Source organism: Vanacampus margaritifer, chromosome 9, assembly GCF_051991255.1.
Source record: "Vanacampus margaritifer isolate UIUO_Vmar chromosome 9, RoL_Vmar_1.0, whole genome shotgun sequence".
In the NCBI taxonomy this organism is placed as follows: Eukaryota; Metazoa; Chordata; class Actinopteri; order Syngnathiformes; family Syngnathidae; genus Vanacampus; species Vanacampus margaritifer.
Genome location: NC_135440.1, coordinates 25,877,850 through 25,903,838, shown reverse-complemented (window position 1 = coordinate 25,903,838; position 25,989 = coordinate 25,877,850). Strand labels below are relative to the sequence as shown.

The following is a 25,989-nucleotide window of genomic DNA, read 5'->3' as shown; positions in this document are numbered from 1 at the left end:
CCAATCACCTCCAATCAGACACCTTGCAGCCCCGCGGAGCCACACCTTAAAACAGGCACTACGTCACTCACCGAAACTCGGGTCGTGGGAGGGCGAAAACGCGATAAGAATACGAAACTCGCATGACACCGCTTTGGTAAGTTAGCAAAGTGAGGTAAATTAATCCTCAATTGATATTGATATCCAAATAAAACGGCGGTATGAGAGGCACCTGGTGGGACTTCCGCGTCCTCTTACAGACGTGACAGGTGGTCAAGGTGTTATCGAAACTGCTTAATGAACGAAAGTAGTTTGGAAATTCTCTTACCGTGTGGTGAAAGTGTCGAGGCGAGCAGCAAAAGCAGCACTTTAACGCAGTCTTGTCGACTTGGTAGGGGGGTTTGTCCGGCCATGGTCGCTCCGAAATGTTCCGGGGGGCGACAGCAGGTTCAATTCGCCGGGAAGGCAGACGGAAGGGAAAAAAAGAAGGAAAAAAATAAAAAAGTCCGACGTGATGTAAAATCTCGCTTTTAAAAAGTCGCCTCCAGTTGAATTCCGTGATAGCACACACAGGTAAACGATTCCCCTCTTTTACTCCCGGCGGGCTGACTCACTCTTGACTGCTGAGTGTGTGTATGTGTTGCTGCGCTGCTTGCGCTTCAACAAATAGTCCCTCTTCGCGTCGGTCGGGGCAAGCGAGCGAGCGGGCGGGGTGACGTCATCCGGTGGAGGAGGCGTCACCCCCCACCCCCCCCAACCTCAAGTCCTAGGGAGAGCGGGCTCGCCTGGACCGGGTTCAACTTCAGTTTTACTTGAGTTAGGTGGGAGTGTTTATGTGTACAACTTGTTGCAATAGCCCAAAGCAGTTTAATCCTCTGGGGTTGGAAAAATAACACACTGTATAAGAGTATATTTGCAATAGTTGCACTAGTGAGTCACTCAGTGTGTGCAGAAGAAGGATACTTAAAAGAAAAAGTTAGATTTGTATTGAATATATGCGATAATCCAAGAGACAACCCAGAAAGTGCCACCGGTTCAATGATTGCGCAATGGATGGGAGTCAGTGTAGAGGCTTCTAGCGCCCTCTAGTGTTCCGAATCAAATAGAAAAACCTTTGCAGAGCCAAGGCACATCATTTAAATGAGAAAAAAATCACATTACACCAAATGTCATATAAAGTACATACAGTAAATAATGATTATTTCATCTCTAAAGGAAACTATTAAGATATTTCTTGGGTACGTAATGCAAAGAGCTTGCCAATTTGATATACATGTTCAGAATACAAGAATTGCTCCAATTGTTATTTTTTTAATGCTGCTAATGACAGTATGGTGACCCACAAGGATGGCACATTTACCATAAATCTCTCATTGTCTTCTAACAATAATAATAATAATTAGACAAAGTGCAATTTCTGGAGAAATTGTGTGGGAATGCAAGATAAATTATGTGAAAATACAAATTATTTATTGTACTTGAATGATAAATGAATGTCTAAGGTGGGATTCGAATCATTGCCTTATGCTTACTGAGTTAAAGATCCGCCGCACTACCCACTTGTGGCGGCCCCGCAAGGCACTTCTTCACACACATTGCCTCCAGTGCTACTCACACTGGTGTATGTAAGGTGCGAATGTTTGGTTGGGGTCGGAGGGGCCGTAGGTGCACACTGGCAGCCACGCTTCCGTCAGCCTGCCCCAGGGCAGCTGTGGCTACTTAAGTAGCTTACCGCCACCACAGTGTGAATGTGTGAGTGCAGGAATAATGTATCCATACTATTGTAAAAGTGTCTTTGAGTGTCTAGAAAAAGTGCTATATAAATTCGATGCAATATTATTATTACCCACTGAGCCAAAGTGGACTTGCCGTTGAAGCTAAATGATAAAATCGGAATGCTTGTGAAATGAAGTAAATTGGAAGACCAATTATGTGCAAATTACTCATCATTAATTTTTTTGTATAACAAATGGGGGGTGGTGGGGGTGGGTGGTTAACTGCAACCATTCCAATACGGGATTCGATGAATTGTTTGTTTATTATTTCACTTACTACTAATTCCTCTTACATTGCATAGGAATAATGACATCACAAGTCATTTTCAAAATAAGAGAAAGTATAAAATAGATTAAAGATCAACAATCCAGAGGGAAAATAACATTCATATTATTAAACCCAGATACATACAAGAACAAAAAAACTACTCGTAACTCTTGGCTTATAGCATGACAATCAGTTCATATTAAAAATGTCTTTCTTGGACTTCTTACTGCTTGCACGCCTCACATCACAACCCTTGCTATCTGTTTTCCGACTTGTTCCACATGCAAAACTGATCTATAGTAAACAAACCCTTTGATTGCGCGTACGTCTACTGCCAAAATGGCCGTCAAAGTTGTGCTCATTATATAATTGTATGCAAGTCTGATGCTAAAGCCAATAGACAATAGGACATCTGAGAAGCTCCTCATTTATGTGCAGGATTGTTTGGTGAACCTCCTTTTTTCTCTTTCAGGACAACTTTAAAAGTTTGTTTTATTTTGCTCTGAATGCAAGAGCACACAAGAACATCCAAGGCTTTATCCAGTCTAGATCTAATCCCTAAACCCAAGCGTCTTGCAGCCAGCATAATTACATCTTCGGAAGTCGTGCGGTTCAAAACCGGCTTTCTTCATTTCGCTTCCATTTCCACAAGTATCAACATCTCATTTAGCGAATTCGCCGAGGTGCGAATTGTGAAGGCAACGATAACTATCAGAGGTCAGGCAATAGCGTGCATGCCAGAAAAACAAATTATACCATATTATGCCTTTCTTTCACTTTTACAGAGAGATTTCATTTTCCCACGGATGCTTGGTCAAGCAAAGAGAGGCGCTGCGGATTTTAAATGCCAACTGAGTTTTCCTTGCTTTTATTATTATTGTTTGTAATCTGTTTGTTTTTTTGTGGAGCACCATTCTGCTCGGTGAAGGTTTTCCCACAGGGCAACACCCCCCCCCCCCCCCCCCCTCATATAGCTGCTGCTATTCATATGCATGCATATTAACTTGAATAAAATGCTTCAAGAGTTGTGAGGGTCAGACTGTTATGATTCATCCATTTTATGTCATGCTTGTCCTCATTGGTGTCACTGTTGATTTCATTTACCAAAACTAAGGCCTCAGTTGGTCTTAAAAATGTCACAGACACAATAAGAAATATTGCTGTAGTTCAAACGGAATTTCAATTTTTTTCTTCCACCCCCCTATTGTTAGCATTTTGTGTATGTTTTATGTTTGCTGGTGTAATGCCTGTCTTTTAATGCTGCTCGTATGCCATTGAATTGCCCCTCGGTTACAAATAAAGTGTTATTGAGTTGAATTGTCGTTTGTCAAACTCAACACAGGGAGGCCAGAGCTGAGATTTGAACCCTGAACCCCAGAACGTCGAGGCAGAAATGCTAAGCACTAGTACACTCAAAATGGCTGTGGTTCCAATTTTCAAACATTCCTGAGAGGTGAGTCTCTTCACAAAACACAGACTAAAGCTGACGTTCTAGCGTCCTTTTATTTTGTTATCATCTTCGAGTTAGTCACTTTACTTTACTGAGCAACTTTTAGTAGTTGTAAGCGCCATTTTCAGTTTACAGTGGTCCTAACTGCCGCTAACTACTGATGTTGGTTAAGAAAAGTGGAGTTGAGTACATTTTAAACAGTGCTATCTTTTGCTATGTTTGAAAGGCAGCCCCTTTTTTTTAAATCTCACTTTAGCTGCTAGCTTTAGCTACTAGCAGCTAGTTAGCTATTTAACGATTGGCGAGCTGCGTTGATGTGTCATCACTTGCTGTCAAAGGTAGCGATCTTCATCAATTTTAGGTTTTATCTCAGGCGGCTTGAAGGTTAGGAGATTTGACTGTCTGAAAAAGGCCTTCAGCGTTGCCTTCTTAGCGATTTGGAGAACTTCACAAACGCAACAACGGAATCACTCGCGCTGAACTTTGCCAAAAATGTGGTTGCCATCTTGCAAAAGCAGTCATGGTGGAAAGTGCGCTTCCAAGTTGTAAAAGATTTACCAAGGTCGACTTGCCTCACCTGTACGTCTACATAAGAAAAGAGCGTGGGAGAGCTGGCAACAGACCAACAACAACATCCAGGCAGTTTGGCAGCTCGTTTTATTATGTTAAATTGTGGAACATTTTAATTGTTGATTTACTCAGGACATTTGAGGGCACACTTATTTTCACATAATTATCATTAAATATATATTCTTGTTTATTTCTGTGTTTTAAAGCTAATCGCAGAAGATCAAAAAATAATAATAATGTTTCGGTGTGTCAGTGTCATTAGCTTTTTTTTATTAGCAAAATTAGGGAGAAATTGATTAAAATAGTCAACTGGGTTTGTGTGTGTGTGGGGGGGGGGGGGTATTTTTAGGCCATATCTTTAATTTTGTACGTTTTATCCCGCATTTTCCCAACAGCCTGCCCCCAATGTTGAAGTCTGACAAGATTATTGTTGTATTGGGTGACCTCATGCATGACGCCGATTAGAATTCGAAAGGTTTATCACTGTGTTTATTTCTTCTTTTCGTTCATCCCCACAGCAAATCCACTTTTCACACGTTTTTTTTTTTTCTCTCTTTCCCCGCGAGCGGCCACTTCACTCAAAGCCTATCTATTTCTTTTCTGGCCATCTCACACCCTTCACTCCCTCTGATCGTTTGCACTTTCCGCCGCAATTTCCGTCCCCGCGCTCATCCCTCTCGCCCCCCCCCCCCCTTCCTTCTTCCTCCTCCGATGGCTTTGTCCACTCGTCCTTCGCGCCTCTCCGCCATTCAGGCCGTCCGCGGGCTCTCTGGGGGGCCCCCATGGCGCTGATAATGAGACGCGTAGTTAACAGATACTACTCAGTGGCGGTGGATTCATTAGACGGTGGCGAGCGAGGCTTATGGCGATGATTTACCCACAAACGAGGGGACACACGTCTTCTCCTCACACTTCTCCTCTCGTCATTACATGTGAGCGCCTCTATTTTCCCTTTCCCTGTCATTACACTCCCACAATAAGATTCTCTCGCTCCTTCTTTGCTCTCGCCTACTCGCCCCCTCCTTACGCCCGATGGTAATTATGGAAAAATAGTGCTCAGGGGAGCTGATAATACCTTTAACTTAATTAAAGACATTTATGGGATGTAAAAGACATGTCGCCCGGGGGGTTAGTGTGCACCCACACTCACCCAACACTCTTTCATTTGATCTTTCTCAATCCCCGCCTTTCATGTTCCAAGTTTCACACAGATTTTCTTTCTTGGGGTCAGTAGTTTTAGCACTTATTTCCCAAGCACAGGTGGAAAAAAGTTTTCTAAATACGCTATTCTGATTGTGGAATATGAATTAAGCATGAGCAAAATCCCCCCTTCATTTTCATTCATCTCAGGGGCGGCCATTTTGCCACTTGCTGTCCACTGAAAATGATATCACAGTTGCTCAAGCTCTGTTAACGACCAATCACGACTCAGCTTGTGAACTTTTTCTTTCTTTCTTTTTTTGTGTGTTTTTGCGGAGAGGGGGGGGGGGTACCCTCGTTTTTTGTGGCAAATATACATTGGAGGTTTATCAGCATTTTTTTTGAAGAAGAAGAATTTTGTTGGGTTTACGAAAGAAAAAAAGTTTTCCAATGTATTTCAATTGGTAATTTGCCGTCATTCATATGCGGATTATCGCTATTTGCGAGTCCCTCCCACGTAAATTGTGGTGTTGCACTGTGTTGTTTTTAATTGTAGTATCAGCATTTACCACTAGATGGCAGACATGGCTTAGTTGAGCTTGCACTGTGTCTTATGCTGCGCTATACCTGACACGAGAGTAGGCCTAATTTTTTTTTTTTGCGGATTTTGAATAACATGAAGGACAAACATCATACCTGACTATTAATATAAAAAATTTGAGTGGGTTGATTTTTTTGCGAAAATGTACAAAATGAGTTCTTGCACTTAATGTTGGTTTGCGTTTCAGCAGTTTTGTGCCATTCTTGAACGGTCATTTTATGCATGAGAGCCCCTTGCACTGGAAAAAAATAATAATAATCATAATAATAGCCTATGTGGTTATTTTTTGTTTTTTCAAACATTTTGTTGAAGGTTGGATCATGGATGGAGGAGCAGGCATTGAGAAATGTAATATGAAAACAGTTGAAATAATCTGATTTAAAATAGCCTATTCATTTTCAAACTCTTGCATCCATCATTTCCTAAAAAGAAGACATAGTATAGCAATGTACTTTCCTTAAAGGAAAACATTAGATCTATTCCTGTTTAAAAATAATAATAAAATGGAATACATTTTATTGCCTTACTGTACTAAATATGAACTTACATATTGATTGTGGAAATGTGCCACAACATGAGAGCATTTCAACACAATTTAATGAGCATTTAAACCAAATTTTATTAAACCGACCTGTTAAACAAAACAACAACAAAAACAGACTAGAAGTGATATTAGCAAACAGAAAGGTGGATAACCCAAGAAAAATGCTGGTGGAGTAAGAAAATTAACCTTAGCGAGGGCGCCATTGTGTAAATAATACGATGTGGCCTGCGATGAAAATAAGTTTGACTTTCTTGGACAAGTGTGAGGCTGTTTTAAGCAAATTATTCTGAGCATCCAGGACAGATGCACGTGTACGACTTTCCTACGCAGGCAAAAAGTTCTCTGCTTCTTTGTTGCTGTCTAAGTGCCAATACAAAAAGATAAGATTATCAGGCGTGCACACGCTCTGTTTCCTGTATCCTGTTGGGTGGGAAGACCCAAAAAAAAGGGCAAATTTTGTCCTCTGATGGTTTCCTTGTCTTCAAATGTGCGATGGCGTGTGTTTTCATCACCATTCTCCTCGTTGCCTCCGCGTTTGAGCTTGCCGACCTCGTCGACGCCACAGGTAGTCAAGCTTTCCCGAGAAATGTTCTCAATGTTGTGACGTCAACTGTCGGCCTGCGTTCTCGGGCTTGGAGAAGTTGTGTGCTTTTACCTGACGCTGGCTGTTTGCAGGCACCGGCGCCAACTGGCATGAAATTGTGCTGGCAAGGCCGGACCAAGCCGCCACCTTGCAGTGCGTCCACGCGGAAGTGAGGGCCGGCGTGAACATTAACTGGACGGTCAAGACGCTCGATGCGAACGACTGGAAGCTGGCGCTCTCGGCCAGCGAGCGCGACGAGTTCTCCGGCGTCGCCTTTCAGCCTTCCATGCGCATGGCCGACCCTGACTTTCGACGCACGGGCGATTTCTCGCTGCACCTTCAACCTGCCAAGCAGGACGCTGGCTTCTACATGTGCTTGATTGAGCAGCGAGGGAAGACGATCAAGGAGAAGATCATCCTTTTAGCCATCACCACTGGTAGGAGAAAACAAAAATGCAATCTTCACTCAGTCTGAATTTGCACAGTGTAAATGTTCCTTGCCCCAGTATTGTAGTCTCGCGCCAGTACTGGTGATAGGACCATATGGCCTTACATAAAAATTTCAAATTCAGTCCGATTAGATTTTGATTTTTTTTCCCCCAGAGTCAATTTGGTTTGCTTCAATTCCATTCGATATTGATTACTTATGGCACATGAATTCTTCTTAAATATGAGGGACATGATTTAAAACTCCACAAACATTAAATTCCAGGCAGTAACTGGTTCAATGATTTAGTTTATTAATGAAAGTAACACAAACATTGACATCAGCATGGATGAGATGAAAATATTTTCATAATTCTAATTCAATCATTGTAAATACAAATTTAAAAAATTCTGAATTGCCATAAAGTGCAATAAGTTATGTCTTTCAGAAATGTAAGAAAATAATTTTAAATTTACGTGAACAGTACATTTTAAGAAAACAGTAAAAAAAAAAAAAAAAAAAATTGGCCTTTAAAATTCTATTTTCTTATGATTTTATGGAGAAAAGAGATTTTAAAAAATAATTGATTCATGGTTTTATGAATCAATATTAGGCTCGAACAGGAAAATCGATTCAACATTGATTATTTGAATTTTTAAAAACACAACCCTACACGGACAAAGTAATTCCTTGATTTACGTATTTATTTTAAACTCTTAAGTATAGTGATGAAGCAGTCAGACCTTGCTGTTTTATAATACAACGTGACTCGAACTGGAATTGCCATTAAGTATTTATTTAAGAAATAAATGCCACAATAATCACACAAAATTATCATTAGTGTTACATTTTAAAATATTGATTTAACTGTGAAAGGGAATTAGTGCGTTCTGTGTTATAGTTTAACCTGAGATGCTAGACAAGGTTTGTTGTGTTGCCACAACTCATTACCGCTTTTCCACAAACATCACAAATCCCGTCATGGCTGTTTGGAGCTGAAATAGCTCCACACGTGACTCTTCTTTACGCACCGCGATAGTGAAATTGTACAGAGTCAGACTGATTGACTGGCTGAGCTTACGCATTACGCACCCAAGGAGAATAAAGAGTAGTTCCCACCAACTGTGTATCACTTAAGATCGCAGTAGTTTAGTTACCTTTCACTGTGTTTCTGTTCAACTGTACATTACCACTGGAATGGCTAAAGTATCCAAAGTTGATTTTTATACCCCGTATTTGCTATATGTGAAGTCAAGTCTTAAAAAACTTTGGGGGGGGAAAAACAGTTCTGTTTTCCTCTTTTTCAGTCACCAGCACCCCCGCATCCCCCATCCCTCGGAAAAGCACCCTGCGCCTGTACGCCAAGGTCACTCCAAAGCTGGCCTGTGACCGCGTCTCCTGGCAATCTCCGGGTGGCGCCCCCTTAAAGACTGTCCTCAAGCCCATCGCGGGATTCGTGACCAAACTCCCGCAGGTCACGTCCGACGACGCCGGCTCCTACGAGTGCACGGTCCACACCCCCGGGAGCGAGAACCGCACCGTGTTCACGTTTGGCGTGAACATCACTGTTGACGGTGAGAAGGGAAGCCAAACATGACGGCGCTGATGATGAGTGAAGCCGAAAGCCCATCAACGGCATTATTTATTTACGCCTCCTCTGGCTATACTGCTCTTCAGTGTATTTATTTTATGGAGCAATTTCAAGATTCCAAACTCCACTGTAGATCTACACAGCAAAGTCTGCCATTCCTGTGGGTATAACACTCACTGTATGTATTATTTATTATTTAGCTAACACCCTCCCGCCTTTTTCCCCTCCCTCTCTCCGCAGCTGCCAGCGTGGCCTCCTTCACCAGGGTGCCGCATGGTGAGTGACGCCTGCAGGAAGTCTTGTGTCAGCATTTGGCTAATCAGACAGAGCAGAACGCAACAAGACATAATCCCTATTGTTGCGGGGATGTTTTAGCCCATCTGCACTCCCATCTGTGCTTCATCTTCCTTTGTGTATAGCTCAACCTCTAAGGTGGAGCGCAATCTGTTCCAGAACATGGTTCGACTGCCGATTGTTCGGATTTTGAATACGCCCGAACCGCAATCTCACGGACTAATTTGCCCGGGCCTGTCTGTTAAATTGAAGTACTTTTTCATGGCCTAAAAAATGCTCAGTATAAATAAATGGAGTATAAAAAACTTTTGAAGACATTTGAAAGTTTTAATTTGATTATTTTATTATTATTTTTATTAATTGGAAAAAAAACAACACCATACTTGATCAAAAAGAGCATGTTTGGGCGACATGTGGTGAGAACTCGCTCCTCCTGTAAACAACAGTCATAGATATGATGACATATGATATGGCGATGCGAAGCTAATGTCCGTGCTTTCCATTACCTTTTGATATGGGACGGTTGCCCCTGCAAACATGGCTACCACACGCCTTTGCGAAAGTTGCCCCTACCAACATGGCAATCGTAAACAAAAATAAAAGTACTCATTTTAAGTTTAAATGTGTATATTTGCAATTTAATAAATCTTGTTTGGTCCAAAATAAACTTGAATAATTATAGTGTTTCAAAGGAAAAAAATGGTCTTCTTAACGTTTAAACAGTTTCTTGTTTAACACCAAAAACCGAATGACTGTCCTAATCGTTATTTCAGTTCTTACCAAATTAATTCCGATGAATATTTTCTTCAAAATGGAGCAGCCCTGTCCTCTATTTATAATGTCCTGTTCCTAAGGCGGCAACAAGAGCCCAATTTTTATTGAAGTCGTCGAAGCTCGTTGTAATCCATCACCAACCTACGTCCTCCCTGTTTTAGTGTATCTTTTTTTTTTTTTTTTTTTTTTCCTTCTGGAGAGCTCAGTATTGTTCATTCGGTAATTTTACCGATTTGACATGTCATCATCATTGCTCTCCTTTTTTTTTTTTTTTTTTTTTAATATATATATATATATTTTTTTTTTTGTATTTTTATTTATTTTTTGTATGTGGGTGAATATGTGTATGTGTGTGTGTATTCATTAGTTCACCTAAAACCTATAAAAAAAAAAAAATCCCATACCGTTTCCCTAAACCGAACATTTCCTGTTTTAGTGTTTCTAACAGTCTTTCAAGTGTAAAAAATGGTGAAACACTGTTGGCAGTTGTGAATGTTACTTGCAAAAGATGCCACTACTCCCAAAAAAAAAAAAAAAATGCTGGGTTTTGGGTGGAATTCCAGGACGAAACAAACTAATCTGATTAATATTGCGATTGAGGAATTTAAATCAATCAACAACATCCAACCGTCTTTATCCATCCTCACTGGGTTGATCTGATCACATCAACATTGCTACGCTAACCTTTGCAGGTCCACTCATCTTCACCGCCACTCAAGCCAGGACATCCTTCCCCCTGACCTGTCCCGGTGTCCAAGGGGACGGCGTCTTCCTCTACTGGCAAGGCCCCAAGTCCAACAAGAGCAAGCTGGTGTACCGACACGACCGCTGGAGGGGCAGCACGTGGCCCGGCGCGGAAAACCAGAAGCTCCAGCTGGCCGGCTCACCCTACAACGCCGACGCCGGAAGCTTCTCCTTTGTCCGCACGCCGGGCCTCAAAGACGGCGGCCTTTACGTCTGCGACGTGCTTCTCAACGATCACGTCTTCAGCCAGAGGACCCTGCTGAGCGTGTTAGAAGGTAAGCATGAGTCAGAAACAAGTCGGGAGACACGGAGGAGGTGTTAATTAAAAAAAAAGGTCAGGGTTTGGTTTCCATGGTACAAATGCTGCCATTTGAATAATAACGGAATGATTGTGGTTTGCACCAGTGGAGTGCGGCCAAGTGCCCCCTAACCAGCGAAATGCATTTCTAATTGAAGAAAAAAAGAGAAAAAAAACGAGTGCTTGCGCCATCATTGTCTGATTTATTCAACTTTGGAACTTTATTTGTATTTATGTGGTCTCTTGATCTATTTGGAAATAAAAAGAGATAACCAATAAAATAAATAAATAGATGGATGGATAAATAAATAAATAATTTTATTATAAATAAAGATTTGTGCGCATACAGATTACTGTATTATCAACATAAAGTGTCATCATGGGATCATAGTAAAGCTCTGTTCTCCAAAATAAACTACATTTTAAATAAAGTTTTCAAGTGATCGACAGGTGATTCTTGGTGGCATATGACAAGTTGGGTCAAACCATTATGGTATGGAGGAGATGCTGTTTTTTTAGGATACTGAAATTGAATAGCCGACTGAATATAAATTTCATTTTATGAACGTATATTGTTCTGAAATATTTACATATAATTTTTAAATATATTTTAAAATCTCAACGTACCCCCATTTGAAAACCACTGGTTTACACCATCCATCTTGGGGCAATTTCCTGTTCATTAATAAATAATTTCATATTTGTAAGATGAACATGATTAAATCAAGTACAATTTGAATGAAACCTGGTCGACCACATATGAAAGGGTAAACAAAATGACCGTGCCCATATTTGGAAGTGCTGAAGAACTGATTAAAAACGGAGATTTTTTCCGCTGATTAGACCGCAGCTCGACACGATATATCTTTCATTGTAATTGTTGCAGAAAGAAAGCCCTTACTTTGCTCTAAGAAGGAGGAGGAGGAGGAGCAGACGAGAAAAATTCATGGCTCAGTGGCTGGTGGAATACTTGAAAATTCGCTGTTTGCAGCAGCAGTGCTGTTTGTGGCACAGTGGGTGACTGTGAGGTCATGGGTTTAAATCCGGGATCCCGCCTTGCTCTGTGGAGTTGGCATGTTCTCCCTATAGGTGTGAATTTGACCTTGGTTAGTTTTATTTGACCAAACCTAAGCTGTACTACTCTAAATAAATGAAGTTTATTGAAATTAAGTTGGTCCCAACCCTAATAATTTACTCAACTTTATTTATAAAGCTCTTTAAAAAAAAACTATCGTGGCATACACAGTGCTGACCTGGAGTAAATATCTGTCATGGAAAAAAGACAGGTAAAACCAATTTTTTTTTGTATATTATATATAATATCATAAGTAGGTAAGTAAATAAAAATTAAGAAATTAATAACACAAAATACAGCAGGCACTACAAAACACTCAAAAGCCAAAGAATAAAGACAAGTTTTAAAGTGCTGAGAGGGATTGCGTAATATTTCACGGAAGGTCGTTCCGAAGGGAGGGAGCGTCAACTGAAAAGGCTCGATCCCCTCTGAGCCTCTCTGCTTATGAAAACAGCAGGGGCCCAAGAATAGAACCCTGTGGAACACCATACCGCCACTCAGAGCCAAGGCTAACACAGAAGGTTTTAAAACAAACACCAATCTTAGTTATATATACCAACATTTAGATAAATGAAACATAATAAATTATGTTGCCTTAACTTAAGTACATTACACATTTGCTTAATGCTTAAAGAAAACCATTTAATTGTATGAAAAATTTGTTTTATGATTTGCTTTAATTTCATTGAAATAACTTTTTTTTTCAGTTTACAAGTCCTGTAATTTGCCAAAATGGCTGTTTGAAACCAAAATGGTGGCACTCAGTTTGGCGCATGTGTCTTGGAGATTTTTGCTTGTAAGCGCTGTCGTGATGGACATGCTCACCCAATTCCATGTCAGTGGCTGAATCGGGTGTCCAAGGCTGATTTTCTAGCTTTCTAGGGGGAGCTGCTAAGTGGCTTTTGGCCCCGTTGTGATCAAGATCCCGAGAATTTCGCCCAATTTGACCAGGATGCACGCGGCTAACCACAGTGAGCTCCACCGGTCTGATCAGCATCATTCTTTCAAAAGTGGAAGATGATTTATGGAAGCGGTGGTGGCGCGGAGGACCAAATCCCCCGCTTCGGTGTTCAGCCGGGCTGAGATCCGATGAGTGTGAAGGCCGCATCTCATGACTCATTTCTGCGCTCCGCCGGGAAGCATGGCCGGAATGAAAGCTCGTGTGTGTTCATTATTTTTCAAGCAGCCCCCGTTTCATCATGTTTTTTTCCCCTCTTGTTTGCTACTTGTCTAAAGCTTGTTCAGTGGAATGGTCTGACATTTTGGAAGAAAAAGCGCCTCATTACGTCCCCACTGAGAGTTAGATGAGAGGATTTAGTCAGCTTTAGAGGCAGACATCTAACTTCATATCCTATATGTCAAGTAGTTGTTATGCTTCTAAACCTTTGATATTTTCTTTTCCTCCCCCCAAAAAAAACATGTCAAGATTCACTCGAACAGCCATTTTGTATAGCACTTGTCCTCATGGAGGTTAAGGGTAAACTGGAACTTATCCAAGCTGACATTAAAAGGTAAAACAGGATCAACATATATATATATATATATATATATATATATATATATATATATATGATTTAAAGTATAAACTTGAGGTAGGGGCGGTGTAAAAATAATAAAAATAAATAAAAAATCTCAAAGCCATTTATTGCCACTCTTAGTTGAAGGTTACTGTCAAACAACCGTGTAGCCTCCGCTACCTAAATGCTAACATACAATGGGAATCTCTTGGCACACGGGCTAAAAATTTGCATCTATGTGGCAGTGATCTGAAGAAAAACAGCAACACATGCAGCCTGATCATTTAACAATGCTCACAGGTATATATATATATATATATATATATATTTTTTTTTTTTCTATCCCCTGTGAAGATTGTCATACTCAAGAGTGTTACGACGCCACAAAGATGCTATACGTTAGTTTGTCTATGGCGTTTCCCATTATCTGTTAGCATTAAGCTATTTTACAGGCAAAGTTATTCATTTTAGATGCACAACTTGAAAAAAATAATAATAATATGAAATTTTCTTTATATCGTAAATTGGGTCACTCGTGTCTCAAGGCACCACTAAAAGGTCAACAAATAAATACTCAAGTAAAGTACAGATACCAGAGAAATCTGTTTAAGTACATCAACAAAGTATTTGCACTTGGTTACATCCCGTCGCTGACAACAAATACATTTAAACATCTGAGACAAGAGCAGGACATTGAGTGCCATCAAAATGAGTTTTTGTATTTTTAAGGCCAAATTATTATTGCCGCTTGAAGCGCTGCACTTCTCTGCTGGGCTCTCGTCGGAGCGGTTGCCCGGCAACATCATTGTCATTCTGGCGCTGCCGCTGCACCTGGTTGGAGTGAGAGCGTACCCAAGATCAAATTGAATCCAAAGCAGAAATGACTGCTTTTCTCCGTCTGTTGGAACACTCTGTCGTGAAATTAGAACTTTTTATACGATAAGCTCTTTAGCTTGTTTTTGGCTGAGGCCCCATTGAGCCGTTCCTCCTCCAATTTCGCATTTTACGCTGGGCCAGAGACAAGCAGCTTGCTAATTATCACACAGAAATGAAGTTGGGGGGGGGGGGGGGTTCTCACCACTTAAAGTCTCCCCTGGAAGGAAATTGAATATGAATATAATCACAAGTGTTGAAGTCTTTCATTAAAGTGAAGCAGGTAAGAGGTAAAAAAAAAAAGTGTTTCTAAAGGCTACTGTAGTGTGTTAGAGCGGGATTTGCTTTTCAGTCTTCGCACAACCTGCCAGTAGCGTCAGCCATTGGAGTGAGAATAACAACAGTAATGCTTCAACACGCTCCAAGTAGAACTTGAAAAGCGGATGTAATTCGAGATAGAATTGTGATGCAACACTTCAGAGGTTGTGATGATCGCTCAAACATGCCAAGTTACGGCTAAGCTCATTGCCATCATTTTAGATGAGAAGATTCCTGCATTTGGTTACAAATACAAGCTCTACTACACTCTAAAAACAGTTGGGTCAAAAGTAACCCAATTATGGATCAAAAATGGACCGATCTACTTTCTGGGTTGTTTTATACAAAATGACCCAAATTTTTGACCCAAGTAAAGGATCTGACCAATATTTAAAGTTAAAGTACCACTGATTGTCACACCCACCTAAGTGGGGTGAAATTCGCTCTCCGCATTTGACCCGTCCCCTGAGGGAGCGGTGAGCAGCAGCAGGGGCTGCGCTCGGGAATCATTTGGTGATCTACCCCCCCCCCCCCCCCCAATTCCAACCCTGAGTTGTTTTACATTAAAAGACCCATTTCTTGACTCGAACTTTGGTCAAATAGACCCAAGTAGAGGACCGGTCCATTTTTGACTCATAGTTGGGTTATTTTTGACCCATATTTTTGAGTGTACTGTAGTCAATTTTACACAACAAAAGAAAAGTGTAAAAATGGAACAAATGCTTCATATTATTTATTATATATATTCATCTCATGAAGTATTTTTTAATTGAAAAAAATTATTTGAAAATTCCTTCTTTTTCCTGAAAAAATACAACTTTTGTCAAACAAACTCAAAAATATAAAAATGACTTAAGTCCTGTGAGATTACAGATGTATTATTTATTAGATTGTTTTTTTTTTTATACTTAAAATTATGACTAAATTCCTACTTTTTTGCTAATAAAAGTTGAATTGTATTTTTGATTTGCTGAAAAAAAAAAATACTAATTTTTCCCTGAACAAATACGACAGGTCTACTTTTTTTGGGGGGGAAATGCAACTTTTTTGTCAATTTGTTTTTATAAAGCTGAGTTTATGGCAATTTTTTTCTCAGATATGAAAATTGTCATTGGTTTACTATTTTGTTCTTTTTTTAAATTGCTACATTAAAACAGTATTCTTGAAAAAAAAATCGGAAACATTTATTTGTGCTCTGAAAACGTTACGAACGAAAATGTTTTTGTTTTTTTTCCCCAAAAAATATACTGTATCCATCCAACTGCCTATGTAACATTCTTATGATGGATATGGTTACCATCGTATCCTGTGTTTAATGATTCTTTTGTCCTGAAAGAAAAATGCTACTTTTTCTTGAAAAAAAAAGAAAAATATATATTCTAAGATGTATCTATATACTGTATATGTATTATGTATAGTATGGTTGTGTATACTATGTATGGATATCTGTAGTTTCTTGAAGAAAAATACGACTCCGTTCCTTCAACAACAACAAAACAACTTTATTCTCATTCTAGTGTTGTTTTTTTGTTGCTGTTGGTTCAATTTCGTGTGGCCCTAATCTATTGATCTCCATGAATGGGCCTTATTTCACGCTTTACAACACCCACGCCGACACAATAGCGTCCCTTCACGGGCGTAAACAAAAAAAATGCGTCCCAGTGATGGTGGCCTTGGAAGAGTTTACTAATCACAGTCCCCGGCAGCATCCATCACAGCTGGCCAGACATGACGAGCCGATCGGTCACTGTCACACATTTTCAGCCCCTCCACACACGCACGTGCGCGCGCGCACACACGTGCACCCACACGGCAATCATGTGACACATATATTTTTACCCCACCTCATTATGAGTATCATTATGTATGATTATACCTGCCGGCCTCCCACGGAGGCTGTAGGTGGCCCACGCTGATCACACTAATCAACGCTGAAATATGTGTGTTTTTATGTGACGCACGGGGGGGGTCTTGAGGGGTCCGCGGAGCTTGATTACGCCCAGATGGATTCTCATTTCGCTTTGATGAGACACTAAGCATCAGTCACAGTCAAGTGGCGCATTAGCAGCAAATCACTTTAATGAATATATATTATTGTGACCTCTCCATGGATGGTGCTCTGTTTTTTTTTTTTTGTTCTCCTCTCACGTGGCCGTCCCCTTTAGCCCATCACTCCTTATTCGTCCTTGGCCTTTTCTGCAATCACGCCAGCCATTAAGTCACTTTCTTATCCCGCCTCGCTCTTTTGTCTCCCCTCCTTGTCTGGCGTTCTCGCAGGCTCATTCTCGTCTCCTGATTTGTATCCATTTGTTTATGCGGTCACCTTTTTTTTGCACCGCTGGCTGGTTTTTGTGTAAAACAAATAACAGTGGTGCCTTGAGATACGAGTGACCCGACTTGTGAGCTTTTGTTTTAACTTGTGAGTGGCAGCTACTTGAGATACGGGCACCAGCATGCGACCTTACTCAGTAGTTTTGCAGATATAATTGGTGATTTTTCTTCCAAAAAAGGCTTCTAGCTCCCAGTTGAAGTTTACTGTCAAACTTAAGAATGACATATTGTTTATTTAAAAGAACTACAAAGCCTCAGCTAGCTTAATGCCAACATACAGAAACGGTGTGGACTAACACACAGGTGACAGCAAGCAAACTGGAAATGGACTTTTGTCTGTGAGGCAGACATGCTAAGTTGCTAACCACTCGAGCACCCTGCTGCCCTCCGTTTGTTCAATTTCCCTGTCAACTTGTTCCCTTTGTTTTCCCGCCTCCGCAGTGATGAGCCGACGTTTGCGTTCCAAGCTGCTGCTGGAGTGCCTTTTCAGTGGGGTTTCCCAAGTCCAAGAGGCCAGGTGGGAATATGAAAATAAGAGTCGGCGGTTGGCCGTGACCAGAGATGAGCCCGGCAGCGTCGCCACCGCTCTGCCCTTACCCGTCACCTCCGACACGGCCGGCAACTACACGTGCACCTTGAGGCTAAAAAACGGCCAGACTATCAGCGCCACGCACACCGTCCAGCATCAAGGTAATGCAAACATGGCTTTTATTGTCACAGATACGAGAGTTGCTAGCCTCACGTTCTACAATACTGTAGTATCTGTGCCTACATACTGTAGCTGCGACTGTGGTCACTGCCCGAAGTAGTGCTGATGTAAAATGGTGTCCCCCTTCTATCCTTTAAGTTGCTGGCCTTGAAATTAGTGCGTCTGCCTCGCACTTATGAAGCTTGGGAAACAAATCTCAGCTCTGCTTGCTTCCCACATTCTTCTACAAAAATGCATGTCGACCAGGTTCATTGTAGACTCTAAATGATCAGAAAACAAAAAAAGTTGAGTTGTTTTTCTATACAATATGCGCACCGATATTTACTGGCCAGCAGTCAGTCCTCTTGCCCAAACCGAAGAAAATCAAGTTTCAAATTGTCACCACCAATCAGATGAAAGTGTGACATTTGTCTCTTTTGAGGTCAATTAGCCCAAAAAAAGGGGGGGGGGCATTGAGAGAAAGATAGAGATTGAGAGAGAGAGGGAAAGAGAGGGAGAGATGAAGGGAGGAATGAAGTGGGGGAGGGAAAGGGATGGAGGGATAGAGGGGAAAAGAGATAGGGAGGGACGGAGGGAGAGAGACATGGGGACGGGGGAGAGAGGGGGGGGAGACAGACAGACAGACTGAGAGACAGATGTCATTTTGATCCGTTGTGTAACTAACTGAAGAGGTTTAACCAAAGACATTCTGCTATAAATTCTAGGATTTTCTCTGGATCTCCAACAAAATAAAATGTGTTCCTCCCTGGCCAACGTGCCACTAATCAACTTTTAAAATCAAAATCGAAATAATCAATACTAGCCCTTTTGTCTTTGTAATAATTTTTTTTAAAAAAACGTAAATATTCCAAATGCTTAACTTCCGTTTTTATGAGACATAAAGGTCAACGTTTTTCGTATCATGCTGGTCTAGCTGAAACGCGAATATAAGAAGACAGAACCGCGGGACATATCCTCCAACAATAACTAAATAATTCAGCCTTATTGTGTCGCTGGTTGAGAACAGGAGGATGTGACAGCTAAATGGATCCCCCCCCCCGTTGAGATAAGTCCAATGCATCACTCGGACCGCGGGGCCCAGGGCTCATCATAATGCAAGCCGCCCGCCACTACTGCAGCTATGGGAGTAATGGACACTCACAGACTGCGATGAAGACCAGGGAGCCATTCTTATCAGAGGGGAGGCATCCTGAGATGGAGGGCGGGATAATGGCGAGATTTTTATGGCTTTTATGGGAAGACAACATTTTTTATTACTTCCACCAAGGAGGTTCTTGTTTGGTTGTTTCTTGGCAGGATAAGGGCAAAACTGCTTGTAGATACAGTAAATATAATAAGTCTACACACCCCTGTTCAAATGCCATGTTTTTGTCACATAAAAAATGCGCCAAGATACATCCTTTCAAAAAAGTCAACTTCAACTTTTTTTCATTTTTTTTTTCACATATTTTCAAGAAAGAGCTTGCATGGAAAAGTGCGGATCGGAACCCTCAACGTTCTGAGTGTCTACTGTCAAGTCTCATTTATTAGCTCTTGCTAGGGCAACGCTGCACAATCGTATATGACAGAATAAAGGCCTATATGAAATAAGAGTGACTAATATTGGACCATAGCAACTTCATCATAAGGGACGTAGAAACTACATAAAACTAGACAAACTGAGAGTAGCTAATAATATCATCATCATCATCATTGAACATTATCATCATAAGGAACATAGTAACTGCATAGCTAATGATAATCATCAGCATCATAACACAATGACCCCCCCATGACGACCCAACCCAAATCACAGTCAAAAAAAAGTTTAATAGCTTTTTTTTTATCTTGCACTTGACAAATACTCCATAAATATTTTTAAACTACTAAAACTAATTGTTACTAATACTAGTTTATTATTTATTTTAATCATTATTTTTAAATAATTAATAACAATTTTAAATTTTATTTTTATTTCTTGCACTACTAAACTAAAACTACTAAAATGAATTGTTCCTACTAATAGTTTATTATTATTATTTTAATATTTGTCGAGTGAACTCATTGACCTTTTTTTTTTTTTTTAAATCTTGTATTCGACAAATACTCCATATATTTAAAAAGTAAAAATAAACAAAACTATTAGTAGTAACAATTAGTTTGAGTAGTTTTTTTTATTATATGAATTATTTGTCAAGTGCAAGATAAAATAAAAAAAGCTCAATCAGTATTTTGTAATAAAGTAAATAAACTGCAATTCTCAAACAAAAGTTTAACCTTCCGTCTTCTTTACGGACGTATACGTAAATGAATCCTGAATGCTCATCTATGAGATGAAAATGAATAATATTTTTACTATAATCATAGTTTTAGTTCTATAAATGTAGTACTTATTTTTCATATATTTTAAAAATGAAAATGATTTTATTTCAATTTTAGCTTCAGTTATTTTGTTACTTTCCATTACTTATAATAACCTTGAAGGGTGTTTAATGTTGCAATTCCTGCTTTAAATCAAACAATGCTCCTCGAGTTGCAGAAACAACACTTTTTTTTTCTTTTTTTCGTTTTTCAGCAGCATTGTGAAATTCCTTCCCCAGCTGTTGTTTTTCATCCAAGTGCATAATTTCCCTCGGAAGCCATATGGTATAAGATTGTGTGAAGTCGAACCCCTTTGGTGTGCCACCCACTTCCCCGCGCTCGCGTCCCGCGCACCCCCCAACCCGCCGCCTCCTCATTTGAGATTGAAGCGTTGCAATGGAGGTAAGGAAAAGGTGAGAAGATGAGGGTTTCAAGTGAGGCAGACAGATCAAGCCTTTATGCTTGGTTTCACTCTGCACTCACTTACTTTACGGTAATTCATGTGTTCGCTTTGGCACGGGTCACCAGCGCCTTCCATTAGCAAGACCCCGGCACATACTCGCCAATCAATTAGGGCTCACGCACGCATGTGATGATTGAAGGCTTAGACGGGCGGCTAATGGCCGTGACACCGGGGACCTAGGGGGCGCCGGCGGGTCATTTCTTTTACAAACAAAATTTGTCAGAAGCGCTTGAGTGGACAGCACTTGTGCCGGGTTCCCGACCTGCTGCATACATTGTGTATTCATGAGCATAATTATGCATAAGTCAGATTCAAGGCTTTTTTCTTCTTTTTTTTTTTTATCCAAGAGGTGGAAAGAGTAATAAAATATTTCGTATGTTAAAGTACAATTTCAGTGCTGCCTTTTTGGGTTGTGTTTTTAAATTAGGAAAGTAGCACTCTAGAATATTGGACTTCATAAAAATTAAGTAGAATGTAAAGTATTAGAGAGTTTTAGTTAGTGTTAATTCATAGCAACTTCTTCTGGTGTGTGCAACTTTGCCACCAGGGAGCAGTATAATACTGTCATGCAGAGGATAAAGAATATATGCTAGTGAGTATTGGTATATTTTGGCTTCACGGCTTACGTTCAAATACCCGCTGCTTAAATTACACATTGGTGCTGTTTGTTAGCCCGTTTATGGCGTTTCCAAGTGTTAGCATTAAGCTAGTGAACTCAACGTTATCCGGTATTTACCATAGTTATTTGCACCTATTTTGAGTCCTCAATAAAGCTATCATGCATGTTTTTTTTTTTTTTAGAATTTTGGAACCAGAGCCGGGATTCGAACACCAAACCTCAGAACTGTGAGGCAGACATGCTAACTGCCCTAATCAAGCCACGCAAAGCTGTTTCTGTGGAATCCAGGCCTGCGTTCTTCCAAAGCCATGCCATGGCCATTATGCAAATGCTCTTAACTCTTTTACTGCCAAAAACGTTAAATGACGTTTAGTAAAAACCTACGGAGGAGCGCCAAAGACTTTAATGGGCAATATCTCACACTGAATGACGCTACAACGCTGTGTGTGTGTGTGTGTGCGTGTTCTTGTGTTCTAGCATGCATGTAATAAACATGTTGTGTTGCCATGCTGTTTACACACACACACACACACACACACACAGCTCGCCCCCGCATGAGTCTCATCTGTCTCACGACTTCCTTAAGCACTGGCTGAAGTAGTCATACTCCGTACTTATAGGGATGGGCAACTTACTGTAAATGCTGGAGGGGGTCCAGAATTTTTTCATCAGTGCTACTGAGGGGCCACAAAGGACCACCCACTTTCTAACCAGATGGATGACAAAAATGCTATTTTAAATATGGACAACATGTGTAGATATCTGCAAAATATGTGCTCTTAATATATTCCATTTTTGATAACATATTTTTTTACAATGCATGCATAAAAGATCCACTGCTCAACAATAACCAGTTTGAATCACATTGTGGAGCCACCGCGACTATCAATGCTAATTGTTACCCAGTCAATGGTGTTTCCCATTTAGTGTTAGCATTAAGCTAGCGCGGCATTACTAAGGCAGTTCAGCTGTAAGAATAGCATTTTTGTGTATTTCAATTTTTCCATGTGAAGTTTGACAGTAAACTTGAACTTTCTTTTGTGAAGAAATGTTTGCTATATCTGCTAAAGTACTGCTCGTCACGACTTTCCACTACTGCTCAGCTGTAATACAAGGGGGGGCGTCGCTAAAGTTTGCTTTGATGCCAACTCCTTAATAGTGTTGATTTCTTCTGGTGACATCGCCGAGCGCGCGCGTGCGTGTGCGTGTCAGATGGATGTCTGACAGCGCCTTCATCCTCCAGTGCGCCCATTGTGCGTGTGAGTGACAGCTGCATGATGAAAATGCATGTAACATGCCTGGAAGGCGGGTGGGGACGCTGCGTCTTACATATGAAGTTCAACTGCGTCCCCGACCCGCCGCCGTCTTCGCCATTGGCAGATGCAACAACTTGTCAACTCCCAAGAAATGAACATTTTTCTCTCATTTTTCTCTGTGGCAGAGAGCGCCGTGGCGCCCTCGTTGCACTCTTCTTTCCTCCACCTCCTCCTGACTTTATTACTTCTGGTGCCCCTGGTTGCCGCCACTGTGGTTGTGTTGCTATGGCGACAGAAGCGCATCTCCAGTCGAGGTGAGGTTACAGACGGGTTTTTTTCTTCCCTTCCCTCTGACGGATGCGGCCCGGAACATCCTCTGGGGTTGTTGTAATGAATCTGACCCTATCTCTTCTTATGCGTGTGTGTGTGTGCGTGCAGGTATTGAGCAGTCTCTGTCCGTCCACTCTGGCGAGACGGAGAACATCTACGAGAATCCCGAAGATGTCAGACAGGTGATAAAACTTGGCCATTTCCCCCCCTGATGAATTGTCCTCTTTTTTTTTTTTTATCTTTTCCTACTTTCTACTTCGCAGCCTCACTCACTTGTTGCTCATTAAAGCTGTTTTGCTTTCCTTCCCGACAGGCTGTTCCGCAAGGGTCCGTTTATATGGTGAGTTACTGCGCAACACACTCACACGGGGAGAATGCTTTTTGTGTGTGAAAACTTGCAATCCAGCTAGCGCTGCGTGAAAATCCGCCATATAAAGAAATCCTACAAAATAATTTTGAGCCATACTAAAGTATTTTTTGTCTGTCTGTTCTCACTGTTTCACTATCAAGAAAGAGAACTCAACAATGTGTATATTTAAATATCAAGCTGCTTAACCAAAATACATAACAATGAAAGTCTGCTAGCTTGATGCTAACATGTAATGTGCAACGCCATAGATGCGCTTACAGATATTAGCATATATGATACAGTATTTACAAACAACAACATTAACAACAGAAGACAATTAAACATTGTATAATATCTACAGTACTTTCCTTCATTTTTATACTAGCAATTAGCAATTTTTGTGTGTTCAAATATATTTACAGTGTGCTTAAAAAAATGTGTTGTGATAAGTTCATATGTCTTTGTCTCAGTGTGTCCTGCTATTTTTGGGGGATCGAACCCGAGCCCTGCTGCGAATAGCAAATTTCTGCGAGCTAATGGCACCCCTTAAAAGGTTTATAACGACATGTATGCTACAAGATCACTACAGCAGATTTTTTTTCCCCCTATTTTTTATAGCCTATTATTTTGTGTTTTTTTTAACAGAGGCTCATAAAGCATCAACATCTAGATTGTACACAGTCATAAAACTCATGTTACATAAAAAACTGCTGAGTAAAAGTAAAATTATTCAACACAAGCAAAACACCATTACATGAGGCTCATCAATAGTAATAGCTAGCATGCTAGCATAAGTAAATAAATGGATCGGTGAATTGGCCGAAATGTGGTGAAACGCTGTATTACATGGAAGCGTGGAACAAACAATGAGAAACAGTTTTGACTGAGCTATGTCATTCGAATGTACTGCAAAGTCATTTGAACGTTTCGATAAAGTCGTTCCAAAGTCGTTTTGGTCAAATGTAGGCCAAATGCTAAAAACATAGCATTTTTTTACCCATAATGCCCGGGGTAATGTCACAATTGCACATAGAAAAGGAAATAATGCTATGTTTTTTTAGCATTTAGCCTATGTTTTGCTAATACGTTGAAATGACTTTTATCAATACGTTTGAATGACTTTGCAGTACATTAGAACAACAAAACTGTTTACTTCACATTGGCAGTTCCATGATCCCGTAATATTAAATCATTTGTAATTATACTCGAGTATATTTATGACTTTTTTTCCAATGACTTCAGAGGGAGATCAGTACTTTTACCAGTATTCATTTTAACACAAGTATCTGAGTGTGACTACTTTTGTCACCTGTACAGCTAACAATGTATTTTTTTTTGTTGTTGTTGTTTTTTATCCTTTTGCCCTCCAGGATTTAAAGCCAAGACATGACGATGTCTACAAGGAACTGGAGCGCTAAGCGAGGAAAAGCATGACATCACCTGTGTGTGTGTGTGTGTGTGTGTGTGTGTGTGTGTGTGTGTGTCTTTGCATGTAGTATGTGTGTTGGCGACATGACCCTGTCATTCTTCTCACACAGGCTGCACATCACGTTGACAGTGTGGCGCAATATGGCGTCACGCGCTGACAGGCAACGCCCCGCCGCCTGTGCTGTTGTTTGCGTTGCGTGGCCTGTCTGTACGTGTGTGCGTTTGTGTGTGTCGAAAGCCGACTAACACTTGTATTTTTTTGGGGGGGTAGTGACTTGGTCTTTCCAGCGCCAGAAGTGTTCAGCTACATGCACGTTACCCTCATGCTGCTGTCACATCTGCCTGCCTGCGTGCAGCAGCGGGGGGGGGGGCCTTTTATGAGGAGCACAGTAACTGGATTTTATAATTGGCTCTTGAGTAGACTTGGAAATGGCACTCAAGTGTGTAAATGTTCTCAAGAGCGACGCTTATTTGTTTGTATGTCATTACAGTATTAGCGGTGACGAAAGAGGGGATTATTTGTGCAGAAATAGAAACACTGGATGTTGAAGAAGCTTTTTTCACCTACCATTGAAATCAGTTATTGTGTTTTAATATGTATGTGACATGCAATTGTGGATTGTACCGTGTCACTTTTATGAAACCATAAAAGCGTAGCGTGATGGTCAAGGAAGAAGCGGGTTGCTACAATACAATGAAATTTGGAGAAGCTGCCTTTCCCCCATTCGCTAACTGCACCTGACACTGCGTACATTGCTTGCATTTTGGTCAGTTATAAACTTTGTTTCATCAACGGGTTCATATGAAATTATAAATATAGTTGAGTATTACTCTGGTTAACAAATGTTTAAAAAAAAAAAATTGAATCAGTTGTTTTTCTCTACCACGTCAGGTTTTCATAATATTAATAATAATATAACATGTAATATAATAATATATGTAGTTATAGTAGCAGTAACATACATAATATAATAGTGTACATTAGTAATTTACTAGTATATTTATGAATTAGGAGTTAGGTTCAGCAACAATTGGAATTTTGTTGTGCAAACTTTTATAGGTCGAACTTAAAAACAAAAAAAGATCATATCTCAAAACCTGATGTGTTGTAAAAAAGGAAAATACATTTGAAATCAGCTACATTTGCCGTTGAACAGCCTTATTGTAGAACACAATGTACGGATATTTTTCTTGAAATTATTATTATTATAAAACTTTATGTTCTGGATTACAGGTGATGATGAAGTTTCTGTTTAATCTAGTGCAAGCATCTTGTTTTATGATTTTGATGCTTATGTGCATTCTGTCAATAAACTTTCTTTTACAAATGGTTAATTGTTGTC

General features: G+C 40.4%; 2 protein-coding genes across 6 annotated transcripts in view; one reads left to right on the top strand and one right to left on the bottom strand.

The window, feature by feature from the left end:
* LOC144057698 (nectin-2) overlaps window positions 1–641 on the bottom strand; it is a 136,449-nt gene extending 135,808 nt beyond the window's left edge. For all 3 annotated transcript variants that reach the window (XM_077575555.1, XM_077575556.1, XM_077575554.1), the window contains exon 1: window positions 308–641. In XM_077575555.1, coding sequence (XP_077431681.1) covers window positions 308–392 — 85 coding nt within the window. In that variant the 5' untranslated portion in view covers window positions 393–641. The remainder of the gene's footprint in view (window positions 1–307) is intronic.
* g6fl (g6f-like) lies at window positions 79–25,981 on the top strand. 3 transcript variants are annotated; one of them, XM_077575558.1, is made up of 10 exons: window positions 4,775–4,974; window positions 7,003–7,347; window positions 8,645–8,911; window positions 9,169–9,204; window positions 10,689–11,015; window positions 17,594–17,842; window positions 22,725–22,853; window positions 22,978–23,051; window positions 23,183–23,209; window positions 24,589–25,981. In XM_077575558.1, exons 1-10 carry the CDS (start codon window positions 4,905–4,907, stop codon window positions 24,634–24,636), a joined length of 1,572 nt encoding a protein of 523 aa, XP_077431684.1. In that variant the 5' UTR covers window positions 4,775–4,904; the 3' UTR covers window positions 24,637–25,981. The 3 variants fall into 3 exon arrangements, with proteins under 3 accessions (XP_077431685.1, XP_077431684.1, XP_077431683.1); XM_077575559.1 differs by lacking the exons at window positions 4,775–4,974; window positions 24,589–25,981 and adding an exon at window positions 79–136 and having other exon boundaries at window positions 23,183–23,673; XM_077575557.1 differs by lacking the exon at window positions 24,589–25,981 and having other exon boundaries at window positions 23,183–23,673.
* Window positions 25,982–25,989: the final 8 nt, after the last annotated feature.